Genomic DNA, 14,232 nt, shown 5'->3' on the forward strand with positions numbered 1-14,232 from the left:
TTACAGCTTTCACCTTTATTGTTGCTCTAACATATACAGTAATTATACCTTACATTTATATTTATTAAGATACACATATTGAGAGGTGACTTATTTATTTGGTATGCCATGGATGTAAAGTATAGAAAAAGGAATATTCAGATTCCAATACCAGATCTCAAGTTTTTTGTTTATTTGACATAGGGTTTCTCTGTGTATCCCTGGCTCTCCTGGCACTTGCTCTGTAGACCAAGCTGGCCTCAAAGTCAGATTCCAGATCTCAAGCTTTAATCTAAGTGTTGTTGTTGTAATGTGAAAGGTAATGACTAGATTATAAGCTCCAGATGTAGTAATTTTGCTGTTAGTTTCCCACAGTACCCATGCTAGGGTCTTGGGCTATTATGTTTAAACACTGAAAGGCTAATAGAACTAAAAAGATATGTGTGGGATTAATTCACATAGACTGATATGCATATTTCTAAATAAAATAAGAAACCCATGAGATAGCTTTCTCTTTTGTTTCCCATGGAATTCTAACACCAACAAAAGACACACTAGTAGTCCATACTGTTTTTGCCATACTCCACTAGTATTCTATATTACGGTATTTCCCACCCTTTTCCTTTGTTGAAGTAAAGCAGACAAAGAGGCATTAACCAAAAGCCATCTCCCTCACAGCCTCCATCTATTGTGTATTATAACACACAGTATTATAATCTCAGTAGTATCACGGAAGCAAAAGGTATCTCCATGTTCATGGTATGAGTGCCTGCGTTTCATTGCAAACATAAAAACAGCTGATTCCATTTTAGCCTCAGAGCGATTAAAACAGCACTAAGTAACTCTGCTATGTGGGCTGTCTTAGCTATAAAGCACGCTTAGGAACAGCTCTGACTTTGATCCATTAGCTGGAAGAAGCAACAAAAAAATCTCTACAGATGATGCCCCCAGTACACAAAACTGCTGGCTCAAAAATATTGCTGCATTTTATAAACATAAAGGAACCAACTGAAGTACTTCTCCTGTTACTACGAAAACACTTACATCCGCAGATCCATGATCCTCAGTGTGCTGTCTTTGGTGTGGATTAATAAACGTTTTCCACTGGGGTGGACCTCCAGATAACTTATTGGAACTCCCCGGAATTCAGTCTCCTTGATTTCCTAAAATGGTGTCCAAAAGAAAAAGAAAGTCAAACTATTGCTACGGAAGTGTTTGTTTATAAAGGACAGAATTAATTTTAAAATGCCATTTCCAGCTGAGATAGCACCATATCCATACAATGCCAGCACTTGCAAGGCTGAAGCAGGAGGACTTCCATGAGTTTAAGGCCTACAGTAAGTTTCTGGTTACCATGGGCTACAATATAAGAGAATTTCTCAACAAAAACAAATAAAATAAAATAAAATAAAAATGAACCAAAAATTCAATTCTACTACACCGAATATTTTAAAGTTATTAGTAACAAGGATTTTATCAACTTTAATTTATATTTAAAAATAAAAATGATAAACTGCATTATCTGTTATATAGTGCTATGTTCAATTATTTTGTGTTCTGTCTGGAACTCACATCCTCAGTTGGTTCTCAGTGTCAGTCAGTCCTAACACAAGTGCTCCACAGACACCTCCTCACATCGTCTTTTCTGTTCATGTCATGTAAAAACTACTTCTATACTTGGGAAGACTTGGAAGTCTTAGTTAGATTCAGACTTTCCTTATATGTTGGGAGCTGCAGACCCTCAGACCCTGAATGTTCTATGGCCCCTTGCCTGCTAGAGTAAACAACTTGCTTTTCTATGCTTCCAGCGGCTTTGAGCACGGACCCCTCAAGAGTTCCTGATAACAAGGAAGTGGTTTCTGGTGGGCTTGCAGCTGAAAAACCCCCGAGAGCTAGGACATGGCCACTAGTTGAGGAAAGTACTTACATAAGAACTACCCTTCCTCACAATAAACATTACTTATAGTAAATAAAATATGTATGGGTAAGACCAGAAACTATAAAGCTGTTAGCAACAAAGGGGAAAGCTTCTGAGCATTAGCCTTGGCAATATTTTTTGGAAGGGAGATGTTGGAGGAAGGTCAATGCCAAAATGTAGGCCACACAAATATAAGTAAACATGACTCCATTAAACTAAAGGCAGGTGTACTGTGGAATGAGCAATAGCACAAAGGACTGCAGTGTATACACTTGGAAAATAATTTGTAAACCATCTACTCGATAAGAGATTGACCCTTTCACACATAAACTGATAACCAGAAAAAACAAGTCACTTGGATAAAAAAAAATGGGCAAAAGAATTAAACAGACATATCTCCACAAAAGACATAGAAATGGCTGAAAATACAGGAACAGATGTTCAGTATCATTAAGGAAATTCATCAATCCATCCATCCATCATCCATCTATTTTCTCTCCTCTCCAGTATTATTCATCCTCACAAAACAGAAAAGATTTTCATTTGCCACAACAAGGATTAGTCTGGAAGATACAGTAAGTCAGATACCATGTAAAAAATATTGCCAATACTGCAGTCTCAATTTTATGTGGAACTAAAAAAAAAAAAACAAATGCATAAGAAACCAAGTTACGAAGGAAACAGAAAGCCTTAGGTCAGGACACACTGTACAGTGAACAACTCTGGTCATGTAGTATGCAATATGAAGACTACATGCAATGAGATTGTACAGAATCGTGAAAAATGTACAGATGAGCTTCTGGTTACAGAACAATTAAAAGGGCAACACAACACAATGGTTTAGGTTAATTCGATTCACTTTAGCAACAGTTTTACTATGTGTACTCTCATAACCGTACTATAACCTTTAATGTACAGAATAAACATTTTCAAAAATGATTACCAAAGATCTTTCTTGGTATTGCCACAGGAAAGAAAAACTGCAAACGCAAAATAACCTAGGTGTCAGCGATGCTAGTACCAGGCTGAGCAGAGCTGTCTCCCCAAATAACTTTGGTTAAAGTCCAAAGAGTCTAAGGAAAGTCCCTCAACCTGGGGCAGAACTCTGAATCAGCCTTCTTCTCACGTGAGCCTTGTATTTTTCACCAAGAGGTTCTCCTCTTCAGCGAGGGGACTACACCAACAGTGCCAGGCAGGCATCCTGCTGCTGCCCAAAGATCAGTGGCTGAACCCCTGCTGCCATCCAGTTCTATCAACTCTTGTTAAACATCACAGAAAACAGTAAAATACCGACACTGTAGACAGGAAGTTGAGTAAGCTAAACTATCACAGAAGGAGAAGCACTGAAGGAGAGCTGAGCAACTAGAAGAGATGCAAAAGGGCAAAATCCAAACCATTGAGGGACCAGTGTCGGGTACAAATCTGAGAAAGCAATGGCAGACAGTGGGTATCTGTGACTTCCGTCATTCAAACTGTTCTGAACCATAGTCATGCCAAATCAAAACACCCTTGTTTTGGAGCCTGTGCAAGGCTAGCTAGGAGTCTGCACATGGCCATTTCATCTTTAGGGGCAGATGAGTGAGTACCTCAGCACTTCCCATACTGCTGGCAGAAGGCAGCTAAGGATGAAATCAATCCCCCCCCCGCCCCAGTTTACCATGTGCATTCACTCCTAAAAGGACACACCAGCTCACTTCCTATGTTTAGTTCTGACTGTTTCAAATAATGCTAACATGTAGATTTTCAAGGCAAGCAGATGTCTGGGTTTAAGACACCTGTTTTAAGGTGTTTAAATACTGTTAACACTGTTTAAGACACTGTGTTAAGACAAGGAAACACAATAGTTAAGTTGATATAGGTTCAAATGATTGAAAATTGGTGCCTTTATTACAGACTTAGCAATCCAGTAAGTGTTCATGTAATTAGAAAATTCTTTTAAAAATGTAATGTATGAAATCAAGCTACATGATGAGTCTTAGGGTGTCACCTGTTAATCTGACAGATCAGATAAGAGTAATTAAAGACAGAATACTCTCGATAGATCTGATAGACTTGATTTAAGTGAAACTTACAGAACTTTTTTCAAACATGTTGGTATCTATTGTCAAAATTCATTAAAAATAAAGAAAATTATGCAACAGGTAGAAGCTATAACAATATAATAATATATAACAAAACATAAGATCAAGTTTACCAATCCATTTATCTTTAATTAAAAAGAACTAACAAAATTGCTTACAGACCATAAAACTTTTTCCAAAAAGGAATGCACTTCCGTATTTACTTCAGTCAGGAACACATTTCCTTATTAGTTTCTATCATCAGCCAGTTTCAAATGAAGCAGTTATTACAATTAAGTGACAGCTTCCTACCATAATTACATTGCTCAGACACAGAGCACTGACGCTGTTCTTAGTGACTATCGTGGACTGAGGAGAAAACACAGGCTATAAGTACCAGGCTTGTGTGCCTGTGTCACTGTGAACTTCAGTGACTGCCATGCTGCAGCTCGGACCTCAACAGACGACAAATGGGACGAGGCTGGAACTCAACGGGAGAGTCGCTGCCTACAGTGTACCAGGCCCTAAACATAGAGTAAAGTGTAGCACAAAGAAAAAACCTTCACTGAGTTGAGATCAATCAACTATCAGAAAGACGTGAGAGTTAATTAATGACTATTGACTTTAGCTGCCAGGAAGATATGATAATTGGCTTTTGGACTGAGAGAAGCTCAATTTTTCAAGGGACAGACTAGTTCGAGCCCTGTGCTTGATTCTCCTCAGTTTCCTTTGCGGTATGAAATGGGGTTCTGTACCTTATTTATTGTCCAGTGGCGCACTGAGTGCTGCAAATCTGTCACTTTCACGTAAGTGTCCCAAACAACAATCACCCCGATGCAGTCTCCTGAATACATGTGATGACCTATTGACAACAGCAAATTACTCACTTAAGAATGTCACAGAAGCTAGAAAACGGTATAAAGCTGGGGGAGCCATATCTCAGACCAACAGGCAAAGTATTGAATAGCCAATGAAAGGTTTTTCAGTAAAAAGTTAAAAAGAAAAAGAAAGCTCACACTATAATCCCAATTATCTTCAAGAAAATTCACCTTTAAAGAGCATTTTTGGTAACATTTCCCTCTGTCATTTATCTGAATCTGAATTCAAAAAGAAACAAGCAATGTAATCTACATGTATAGTACCCATATACTCATATCCAAATTATTTAAATTGCCCAACATGTATCTGTATTTATCATTATTAGACTATGTAATATTTTATCTACCAAGGAAAATACCTGTTCTAATATATACTGCTAACATAATCCCGGTGACCATTAAATTTAAAATGATCAGATAATTAATAAAACCATAAAAACAAGTATTAATACCAGTCTTTAAAAATTGAGTGGCACTCAGAAAACATTACAGTCATGCAGGAATATGTTACACATCATTGCTAACAAATATGGTTATTTAGCACGGTGAATATAATACTTTACAAAATAGCTTATTCAACTGGTAAATACTGCTATGTAGTAGAATGCTCTTTTTTAATTCTGAGCAAAACCAAAAAAGTCCTTAATTTACTAGAATCTCTAAAGCTGATCTGAGTATCAGTTCAGTAACACTTACAAATATTAATGCAAGCTCTCTCAAGTATCACCTATTAGTGAAATAAAATAATCTCTCTCTTTAAGTAACTATCCTGACTTAGAGCATATTCTGTGATATACCTTCATCATCAAAACAGACGGAGTTGACAAAACTCTTGTGAACATCAAGCTGGCGGACTAATACGGGAGTATCTTGTCTCATATCAATTTTCCATATCCTTATCATTGAGTCATAGCATCCCGTAACCACCAGATCTCGTGTAGCTGGATGGAACTTCGCCGTGTAGACGAAAGAAGGATGAGGTAAGACTCGGAAGGTACTTGTACTGTTTATTTCATTCTTCCAAACCCTGGAAAAGGATAGAAAGTAACAGACTGATGAAATTCAAAATGTTCTTTAACTGTCCTTAGAAGAATACAGTCAATAAAACTTAGGTAAGCAAATGCCAAACGATAAACTTACATAAATTAATATTTATAATAAAAATATAATAATGACCACATATTAGATTATCCCACCATTTTAAAATGCAATTTCTCATGAAATATATTTTATCTATAACTGTAACCCATATTGTAAAATTAAAAACTTATTTTCACTAGGAAATAATCTATTTTTAAAAACCAGTTTTGACACTGGGTAAATATACACTCAATAGCTGGTAAAACATTATTTAACACAATATGCATTAAAAGGTAGGGAAGAGGACTGAAGAGATGGCTCAGAGTTCTGGTTGGCTTTCCAGAAGACCCACGTTAGGTTCCCAGAACCCATACAGTGGCTCACAACCAGTGAGACTGTCAAAATGACTCAATACTCTGTGTGTGTGTGTGTGTTTTAAATGAAGCTTTTTGTGGAAAAACTGAACTTGTTAGTTCATGTTTTTATGTAAAGAACAAGGAGATACAAATTATTAAAGAGTAGATGAAAATGCAAGAAAAACCATTTTAGACAGGAAAGAGAATGCACATATAAAAAAAGTTAAACAAGTATGTGTGAAATGGGGTATAACTCTGTACACACGAGCCTACTGCAGAGCCATTACAGGTGTTTCTGTCTTTCTGTTCTCAAGTCAGAAGCTGCTGACTTGAGAAAAACCAGATTCTTCTAGAAGCACGTATAGGAGAAAATAAGCTAAAGCCATATGGCAAGGAACTAGCAGGTCAAAAATGGTTACCTGGGAAAAAGCAATGGGAACACGTGAAAGTGATCCCAGGAAAACAGAGAGAAGGCAGGGCAGAGGACCCACAACTTGCCACTGTGAGCACGACCAACCCTCCTAACTTCCTTCTGGCTATCACTTCCTCAATACTAACATCCTCCTATCTGTTTCAGAGGCCTCGTCTTCATTTTAGTCCTAGTTATAATGCTTTTTTCTTCACTCAGCACTTTCACAAATCTTTTTATGATCTATAGAGTCCAAATTCATGCCCATTTTAAAGGTACTTAGAGAAAAACATAATGAACGATATGTGACATATGGATACCCATGGTGAAATCTTAGTTGATTTAAAATGTGTGCACGGCGGGGGGGGGGGGGGAGGGGGCTTTCATGTGCCACTGCACACATGTGTAGAGTAAGCAGACAATCTGCATGTGTTGGTTGTCTCCTTCCACTGTGTGGATCCCAGATATCCCAGGTTTACAGACTAGTTGTCTTCACCTGACGAACTTCACCAGCACTCTGGGTTGGATTTTAATTGATTAAGGAGTCTATGCCCATACAGTCAAGAGTTGCACAGATATAAAACTGGGTCCACTGATAGACATTATGGAGACCATACATATATCCAGTGAAAATTTTATCATAAATTGAAGTCAGAAAATAAAAGATGATGAAACTGATGCATCTAACGTCTGGACCTGCTGCTGGTGGATGAGAAGAAGGAACTGAGAGGCTGAAAGATGACTCAGCAGGGATGAAGGCTCAGGAGACTTACACCTTAAAAGCCTTTGTCATGGCTCAGCAAACTGAGACCTTTTCTCTACTGTTATTACCCACCTCTAGATAGAATGGCTGTCAAGACTAAGCCAGTCAATAGCTTTAGTACATTTAATGGAGTAATAATTGCCCCAGACTGATAGAGACGGAATTAAATTGTCATTAATTATCATTTTTCACTTAAATATAAACTGAACAATGGTGACATACTGACCAACAGTCATTTTACATAGAAAGGGAAGTTAAGGTTAGCAGAAGGAGCCTACCATTAAAAATCACACAGCTTGTCAAGTAAGAACAGGAGGCAGGGAAAGTAAATGAGAATGAAGTTAGTGCAGGTCACAAGATAGCAGTGCAGTTTCCCAGGTGGAAGAGAATGCGTGTCTACCTAGTCTAATTTACACAGAGAAAGAACCTTGAAAACCTTTTCTTTTAGATCATGAATATTCAAGGTTAAACAAGGAGCTAAAAGAAGTACATAACATTTAAAAATTAGCTCTAAATGTATTTTATTAAGCCAGGTGTGATGGCCATTCCAGTAATTCCTGCATATAGAAGGCTGAGGAAGAAAGACTGCACATTTGAGGTCAGCCTGGGCTACGAGTAAGACTGTGAAAAAAAATTAAAGAATCATACAATAAATACAATGTTGTGTTGTGATCCATATTAAATTGAAAGGGAATAAGTTTAGACTGATTTCACAAAAATGCAAATATTTAACAAGCTATAAAGCTCTACGGTACGTAACTGAGTCATTTACTGGTCTATTCCTACCTACTGAGCACTACGGGTTCAGGCCCCTACACCCAGCCTACAATGAAGACAGAATCCTCAGTTACAGTATAGGACAAATACCACACACTTCTTGCAAGATATTAGTTAGCAGTTTACACAAAATCATTTAAAAACATCTGATTAAAGAAAATCAGAAATGATATACATTAAGTAAATAAAAGAGAGTCAAGACAACTGGCACCAGTTTTACTGCTGTCTAATCAGACGGTATGTATGACGCACAGCTATGATGGTCAGAGGCGTATCTGTCTCTCTAGAGTCTCTTAGCTTGCTTTAATGGCAAACAACACAGACAGTAAGAACTTCTGGAACGTATACTAACCTGGCAGTGCCATCGGATGATGAAGTAACGAGATAGCGATCATCTTTTGACCAGTCAAGATCATAAATGATATTGAGGTGGCCACACAATTCTCTCATGAAACGTCCAGAAGGAATTTCATACACTAATAAAAATATTTAGAAATTAAATGTCTAGGATATCTTTAATTCAACAAATATATAAATTTATAACTTCTAATAATTTAGAAAAAGTTAAACATTATTTGCAAAATTAAAGTAAAAAATATTTACAATATTAACACAACTTCAAAACTCAAGAACTATTTTAATTTGATCCCAAGAGTTTACATAAAATTTTTATATGCTAAATTTTGACAATATTCTTTAATATGCTATGAATTACTCATATTGCTAGAATCCCTAAAGAACTTTTCATAGTCAATTTATTAGTAAAAACTAAATAATATTTACATTGCAATTCACTTTAAATAATTTATAACTTAGGGTTTCATGAATAAGGTATTACTTTCCTCTAACACCAATTAAATTCCAAAAATTTTTGGATGTAATAAGAAATATAAACTATTGCATTGTCAAAAAGAAATTCTAATAGTAAAATGTTAGAGCGCATAATGGAATTAGCAGCAAATGAGTTGAATAAACAAAGCAAGGTAGTAGTCTTAGGGCAGATACTCAAGGAAATCTAAACTGAGTGCTTAACACAGAATAGTGTCCTAGCCTCTACTCCCACCTAGTGGTGAAATCAACCACCCTTCAGACAACTAAGCAGTTCAGAACCCAGAGCAAAATCGGGACTTCGGAAAATCTAATCCCCTGTAAAAGAAATTAGAAGATTTGCAAATGGCGTGACCGAACTCAGAATTAACCGTGCAAGGCTTGGGGGAGTTGGAGGAACACTTACTTGAGAAAACAGTTGAGTTTCAGTAAGAACACTGAGCTTTGTGTTGTTACAACTATCTAATTCCTCTTTCCTAAACAAACACTAAAGAAACCGTAAAAACAAAAACAAACAAACAAAAAAAAAAAATGAAAATCAGAAGCCCAGAAACCACTCACTGATGCAGAAGAGGTCTGAAGCTCCAAACAAACAACTCTAGTCCAAAGACTTCTTCCTATGTGATGACCTGTCCTACTCAAAGCAGACTCCAAAGCTTATTTAACTACGTTGTGTAGTTTCCCCTAAGCAACTGCTTCTAGTGTGCACGCAGAAACAACCAGAGACACCTTTTAATGCTGTGGTTGCTTTAGAGGTTAATACCAGCTGGGAATAAGAAGCAGCTCACCAAAGAACACAAAATCTAAATACAAGCAGAACCTGGAATGGGATGGTTATGGGAACTATATACAGCTTCAAAATATTGCTAAGAACCTAGGTTCCCCACACAAGTATGTAAAGGCAACCTGCATAATCAAGAAAAACCTGGAGGCTTTATCTTTATGTGGATGACCTGAAGAAGCTTAGCACAAACAGGAAGTTAAAGCTCAGGAACTTTTTTAAATTGTGTGCTAAATAACTGAAAGAATATCCCAGAATAATGCTCCCTAGCAAAGGGCAGCATCACACTAGCTGACTGGGTACAGTCTACAGAAGATTAATAACACAGCAGAGCACAAATTCTTTACAGAATTTGTCTAGGAGATTAACCGCACAACCAGAAGCAGTAACAAAGCTTAGGTAGCCGAAGGGAGAATGGAAACAGCGTTATACTGCACTATATTACTTCAAATACACAGTTTTAAACATAAAGTTGTGACATGGAAACAGGCAAACAAACAGAAAAACCTAGCTACACACGGGAAGAAAAAGCAGTTAGCAGACACTGTCCTTACAGAAACTTGGGAAGCCCAGTTCTGATCTTTCTTAGCAAGATAATTAAACCTATCGTTGTCATATGGTCAAAGACCTAAAGAAAGACTCTCCTCACCAAAAGAGAAAGCATCAGTAAATAAACAGAAATGCTAAGGATGAGCCCAAAAGAAGCTTCGGAATTGAAAATTATAATCACTGAAATAAAGAATTCAAGAGAAGGGCTCAACAACAGACCTGAACTGGCCGAAGAATCACTAAACCTGATTTTAGGGGAACTGACACTATCCCATCTAAGGAACAGAAAATGAATGAAGAAAAATAATTAAGTGTCAGAGATCCAATAGACAACACTAAGTCTCCAAAGACAGGTATGATGGCAGTCCTCGGAGAAGAAAGACAAAGGCAGCAAACAGAACATCTGGAGAAATAATGAAGGAATACTTCCAAAATTCATGGAGCAAACTGGGTGAATTCTCAGTCAGACATCCCATAATCAAAGAGTGCAAAGCTAGAGACAATGATTCTTATCATATTTGTTGAGATTAAACTAATAAATAAATCTAAGCACAGAATAACATTTAACAGAGAAAAATATAAAGCACACAAATCATGAATAACCATTTCATTCTCCAAAAGATAATAATGACAATTAATATGTAGGAACATGTATTTTATGAATATCATGAATCATGTGAAGCTAGGTTAAGTCCAGTGTGGCCTGGAAATCAGGGAGGATGCCCATGAAGAGCTGGCTTCTTCTAGACAACGAGAGCTAATGTCATTACCGAGATAAAACAAACAACTAAATCCAGAATATTATAATCCTGCTTTTAAAATCTCCCAAGGCTAAACAAAAAGATCTCTTGCCTTTCTGCTGCCTTCCCTACATCGGGAGCTTTCTTTGTGGTCTTTCAGGATCACGTATTAGAATTTTAGCACATGGCAAAACTACTGTACTTTGTAATTCAGATCATGACGACTACCAACTAAAATCACAATGGGCTAAAAGTTTCCCATGATACTCAACATTCTCCTAGTACTAGATGTGTATATTTAAAACAGACAATGTTTACAAAAATCCACCTGTTGGTCAAACAATTAACATCTTTCACTCAATCTTCTCATTCTGAATAGATATTATACAGCAACTATCCCTTTATTTGAAGAAATATGATTGATTTACTAGGGAATTCTTAAATAAGATTTCAGTTAACTAAAAACCCAATATTGATCACACTGAATACAATCAGGTCAAATAGGTAGCATTATTCTCACGTATAATCGGATATCCATCTCGGCTGGCACAGGCGGCTGCTAATATTCTTCCGTTGTGGGAGAAACCAAGACAGAAACACCCTCGTTCTCCAGCATTCAGTGAGAAGAGGTGCTTGTTAGGGATACGACAAGCCTAAGAAGGATGTATTAAAACTACATAAATTAGAAAATATTATAATAAAATGACCCCATAATTTCCATTACCATAATTTCTCGCTAAAGTTCTTTTACTATAACACATAGGAAAAGAAAGACACGTACACAGAATAATGAAAAACTATAAAAAATTATTCTTTTAGTACAGAATTTGTTTTCCATAAAACAAATTTATGTCTAATTAGCACTTAGGTAATCTAAAGCACAAACAAACAATTCAGTATCTAATGCTTCAACACTATTATTGTTATATTGCTTTCATACAGCCACACTAAGAATGTTTTTCATCTCCTTACTCCATGACAACAGTCACTTTTCCTAAGGTCAGAAACATTTGAAAGCTAAAAATGCCATACATGTCCTAGTTTAAATTCAGAATTTAGGAATGGTCATTCTTGGTTTTCTCTCTTAAAATAACTACCCACTGTTGCTATCTCCAAGACAGAGAGCCATTCTCTGACTTATCTGCAGTTTTGCTTTGGGTAGTTTGAGTTATTCATGGTCACTATGGTCTGAAAATATTATGTGGGGAATTTCAGAAATAAATGATTTCTAAGTTTTAAAATGTGTTTCATTCTAAATAGTGTGTTGGAATTCTGCCACCTCACATCCTACCCCGGATATGAATTATCTCTGCTTATTATATCAATGTTAAACATTTTACTAGACCATTAGTAGTATGGGAGAATGGTCTGTATTCTGTCAATTATAATTTAAATAAATGCTGATTGGCCCAGTAGCCAGGCAGGAAGTATAGGTGGGACAAGAAGACAGGAAGTAGAGGCGGATCAACGAGAACAGGAGAATTCTGGGAAGGAGGAAGCCCATTCCTCTGGAGTTCTGCTCCGATCACAGAACAAACAAGATGTGACTGCCCCACTGAATAAGGTACTGAGCCACATAGCTAACACAGATAAGAATAATGGGCTAATAATGGGCTACATAAGTTATAAGAGTTAATAAGAAGCCTGAACTAATGGGCCAATCAGTTTATAGTTAATGCAGACCTCTGTGTGATTTCTTTGGGACTTAACAATTGCAGGGAACTGGGCAGGACAGAAAACCCAGTCAACACATTAGTAGCTGATTAGCTGTTAGACTATCATGATATTGCAGTGTTTGTGTTCAAATGATCTTTATTTTCATTAAGGGTGGCACCAAGCATAAAAAGCCAATTTCAATATACCAAGCTGTAAAATGGTTCCTTTAAGTGTGGATGGGAAAGCCTAGTTCCTGAGCTACTCAAGAGGATGAAGTAAGTACACACTGAGTCCTTATTGTATATCATGAATGTTGACATCACTACAAATGTCTTTAGCTATATTCATCACAATAGCCCTACAAATAGTTATCAGCTGACTGTAAATATTAACTAAATATAGCTAATAAAGTATTCAGACGGTCAGGCCAAGCATACTGGATGAAGGATGTTGGAGCCAAGTGGACCTTTGCTTCCTTAAACCACTTTTCTCAAATGTTTTGTCACAGCAATGACAAATGAACAAATGCAAGCAACCCTCTCACCTGACCCGGGAGACGTTTCCACTTTACCACTTCCTTTGAATCTTCTAATCCTGGTTCTGTGTCTACTGAACTTGTCTCACGGTGGCGTTCACAATACACGGGTATACCTTTTTCCTCCTGAAGAGCCATCATAGAGCGGTAAGATGGCTTTATCTAAATTTGTAAGAAAAATGAGAAATGTTAAGCATGCACAAACATGCTAATTGCACACTTGTGGAGGTCAAGTAGTAAGAATTGGTGCATTTCTTCCTCCACGGGGATCACGTGGAAGTCAAGAAGATTGTCAACAAGTTGTCTTATTTTTCATGCACATAGTTTTTAAAGTACTGAGACAAAGCCCATGTGGTGGAGCACATCTTTAATCCCAGCACTTGGAGGGAGAGGCAGACGGATCTCTATGAGTTCAAGACCAACCTGGTCTACATAGTGAGTCCTAGGACAGCTAGAGCTACATAGTGAAACCCTGGCTTGAATAAAAACAAACAAACAAAACTTAATAAAATTAAAATACTGAGACAAATGGTATGGAAACCTTTTTGAAACACAAGCCAGCATTTTTTTTCATTTGTATATCATTCTAAATGAAATAAAAGTTATTTGAACTATTCTCCTATAATCACAAAGCTTTAGAAGTTTGGATAAAATAGTAGAAACCAATAGTAAAAATGGCTTTTTAAATTATTCTTATTACATTATTTTAGTTTTTGATACAAGATCTCATGTAGCTCAGGCTGCCTCAAACTTACTATGTATTTGAAGTGGGCTGTGTATTCCATATTCCACTTCTGATGTGCCTGGGATTACAGCCCTTGTGTCTGCTTCTTAATAAACACTTACCTAATGTTATGCCATGCCTCCGATAAAACATAATACTGTTGGCTTAAAAACAATCACAAAACCAATATCATAAAAAA

The 14,232-nt window shown here is 36.8% G+C and overlaps 1 protein-coding gene across 7 annotated transcripts in view; it reads right to left on the minus strand.

Annotated features, from left to right (window-relative positions):
- The window catches only part of Ahi1 (Abelson helper integration site 1), a 200,696-nt gene that overhangs the window by 161,701 nt on the left and 24,763 nt on the right, over positions 1–14,232 (minus strand). For all 7 annotated transcript variants that reach the window (XR_015001719.2, XM_085689094.2, XM_085689079.2 and 4 more), the window contains exons 8-13: positions 13,319–13,471; positions 11,639–11,771; positions 8,573–8,696; positions 5,633–5,862; positions 4,713–4,819; positions 1,024–1,142 (exon numbers count right to left, since the gene is read on the minus strand). Coding sequence is in view for 6 of the 7 variants with exons in the window: in XM_085689094.2 (XP_085545220.2) it covers positions 1,024–1,142; positions 4,713–4,819; positions 5,633–5,862; positions 8,573–8,696; positions 11,639–11,771; positions 13,319–13,471 (866 nt within the window). In the remaining variant the exon portion in view is untranslated. The remainder of the gene's footprint in view (positions 1–1,023; positions 1,143–4,712; positions 4,820–5,632; positions 5,863–8,572; positions 8,697–11,638; positions 11,772–13,318; positions 13,472–14,232) is intronic.

This window comes from Myodes glareolus, chromosome 1, assembly GCF_982192425.1.
Source record: "Myodes glareolus chromosome 1, mMyoGla1.1, whole genome shotgun sequence".
Classification (NCBI taxonomy): domain Eukaryota; kingdom Metazoa; phylum Chordata; class Mammalia; order Rodentia; family Cricetidae; genus Myodes; species Myodes glareolus.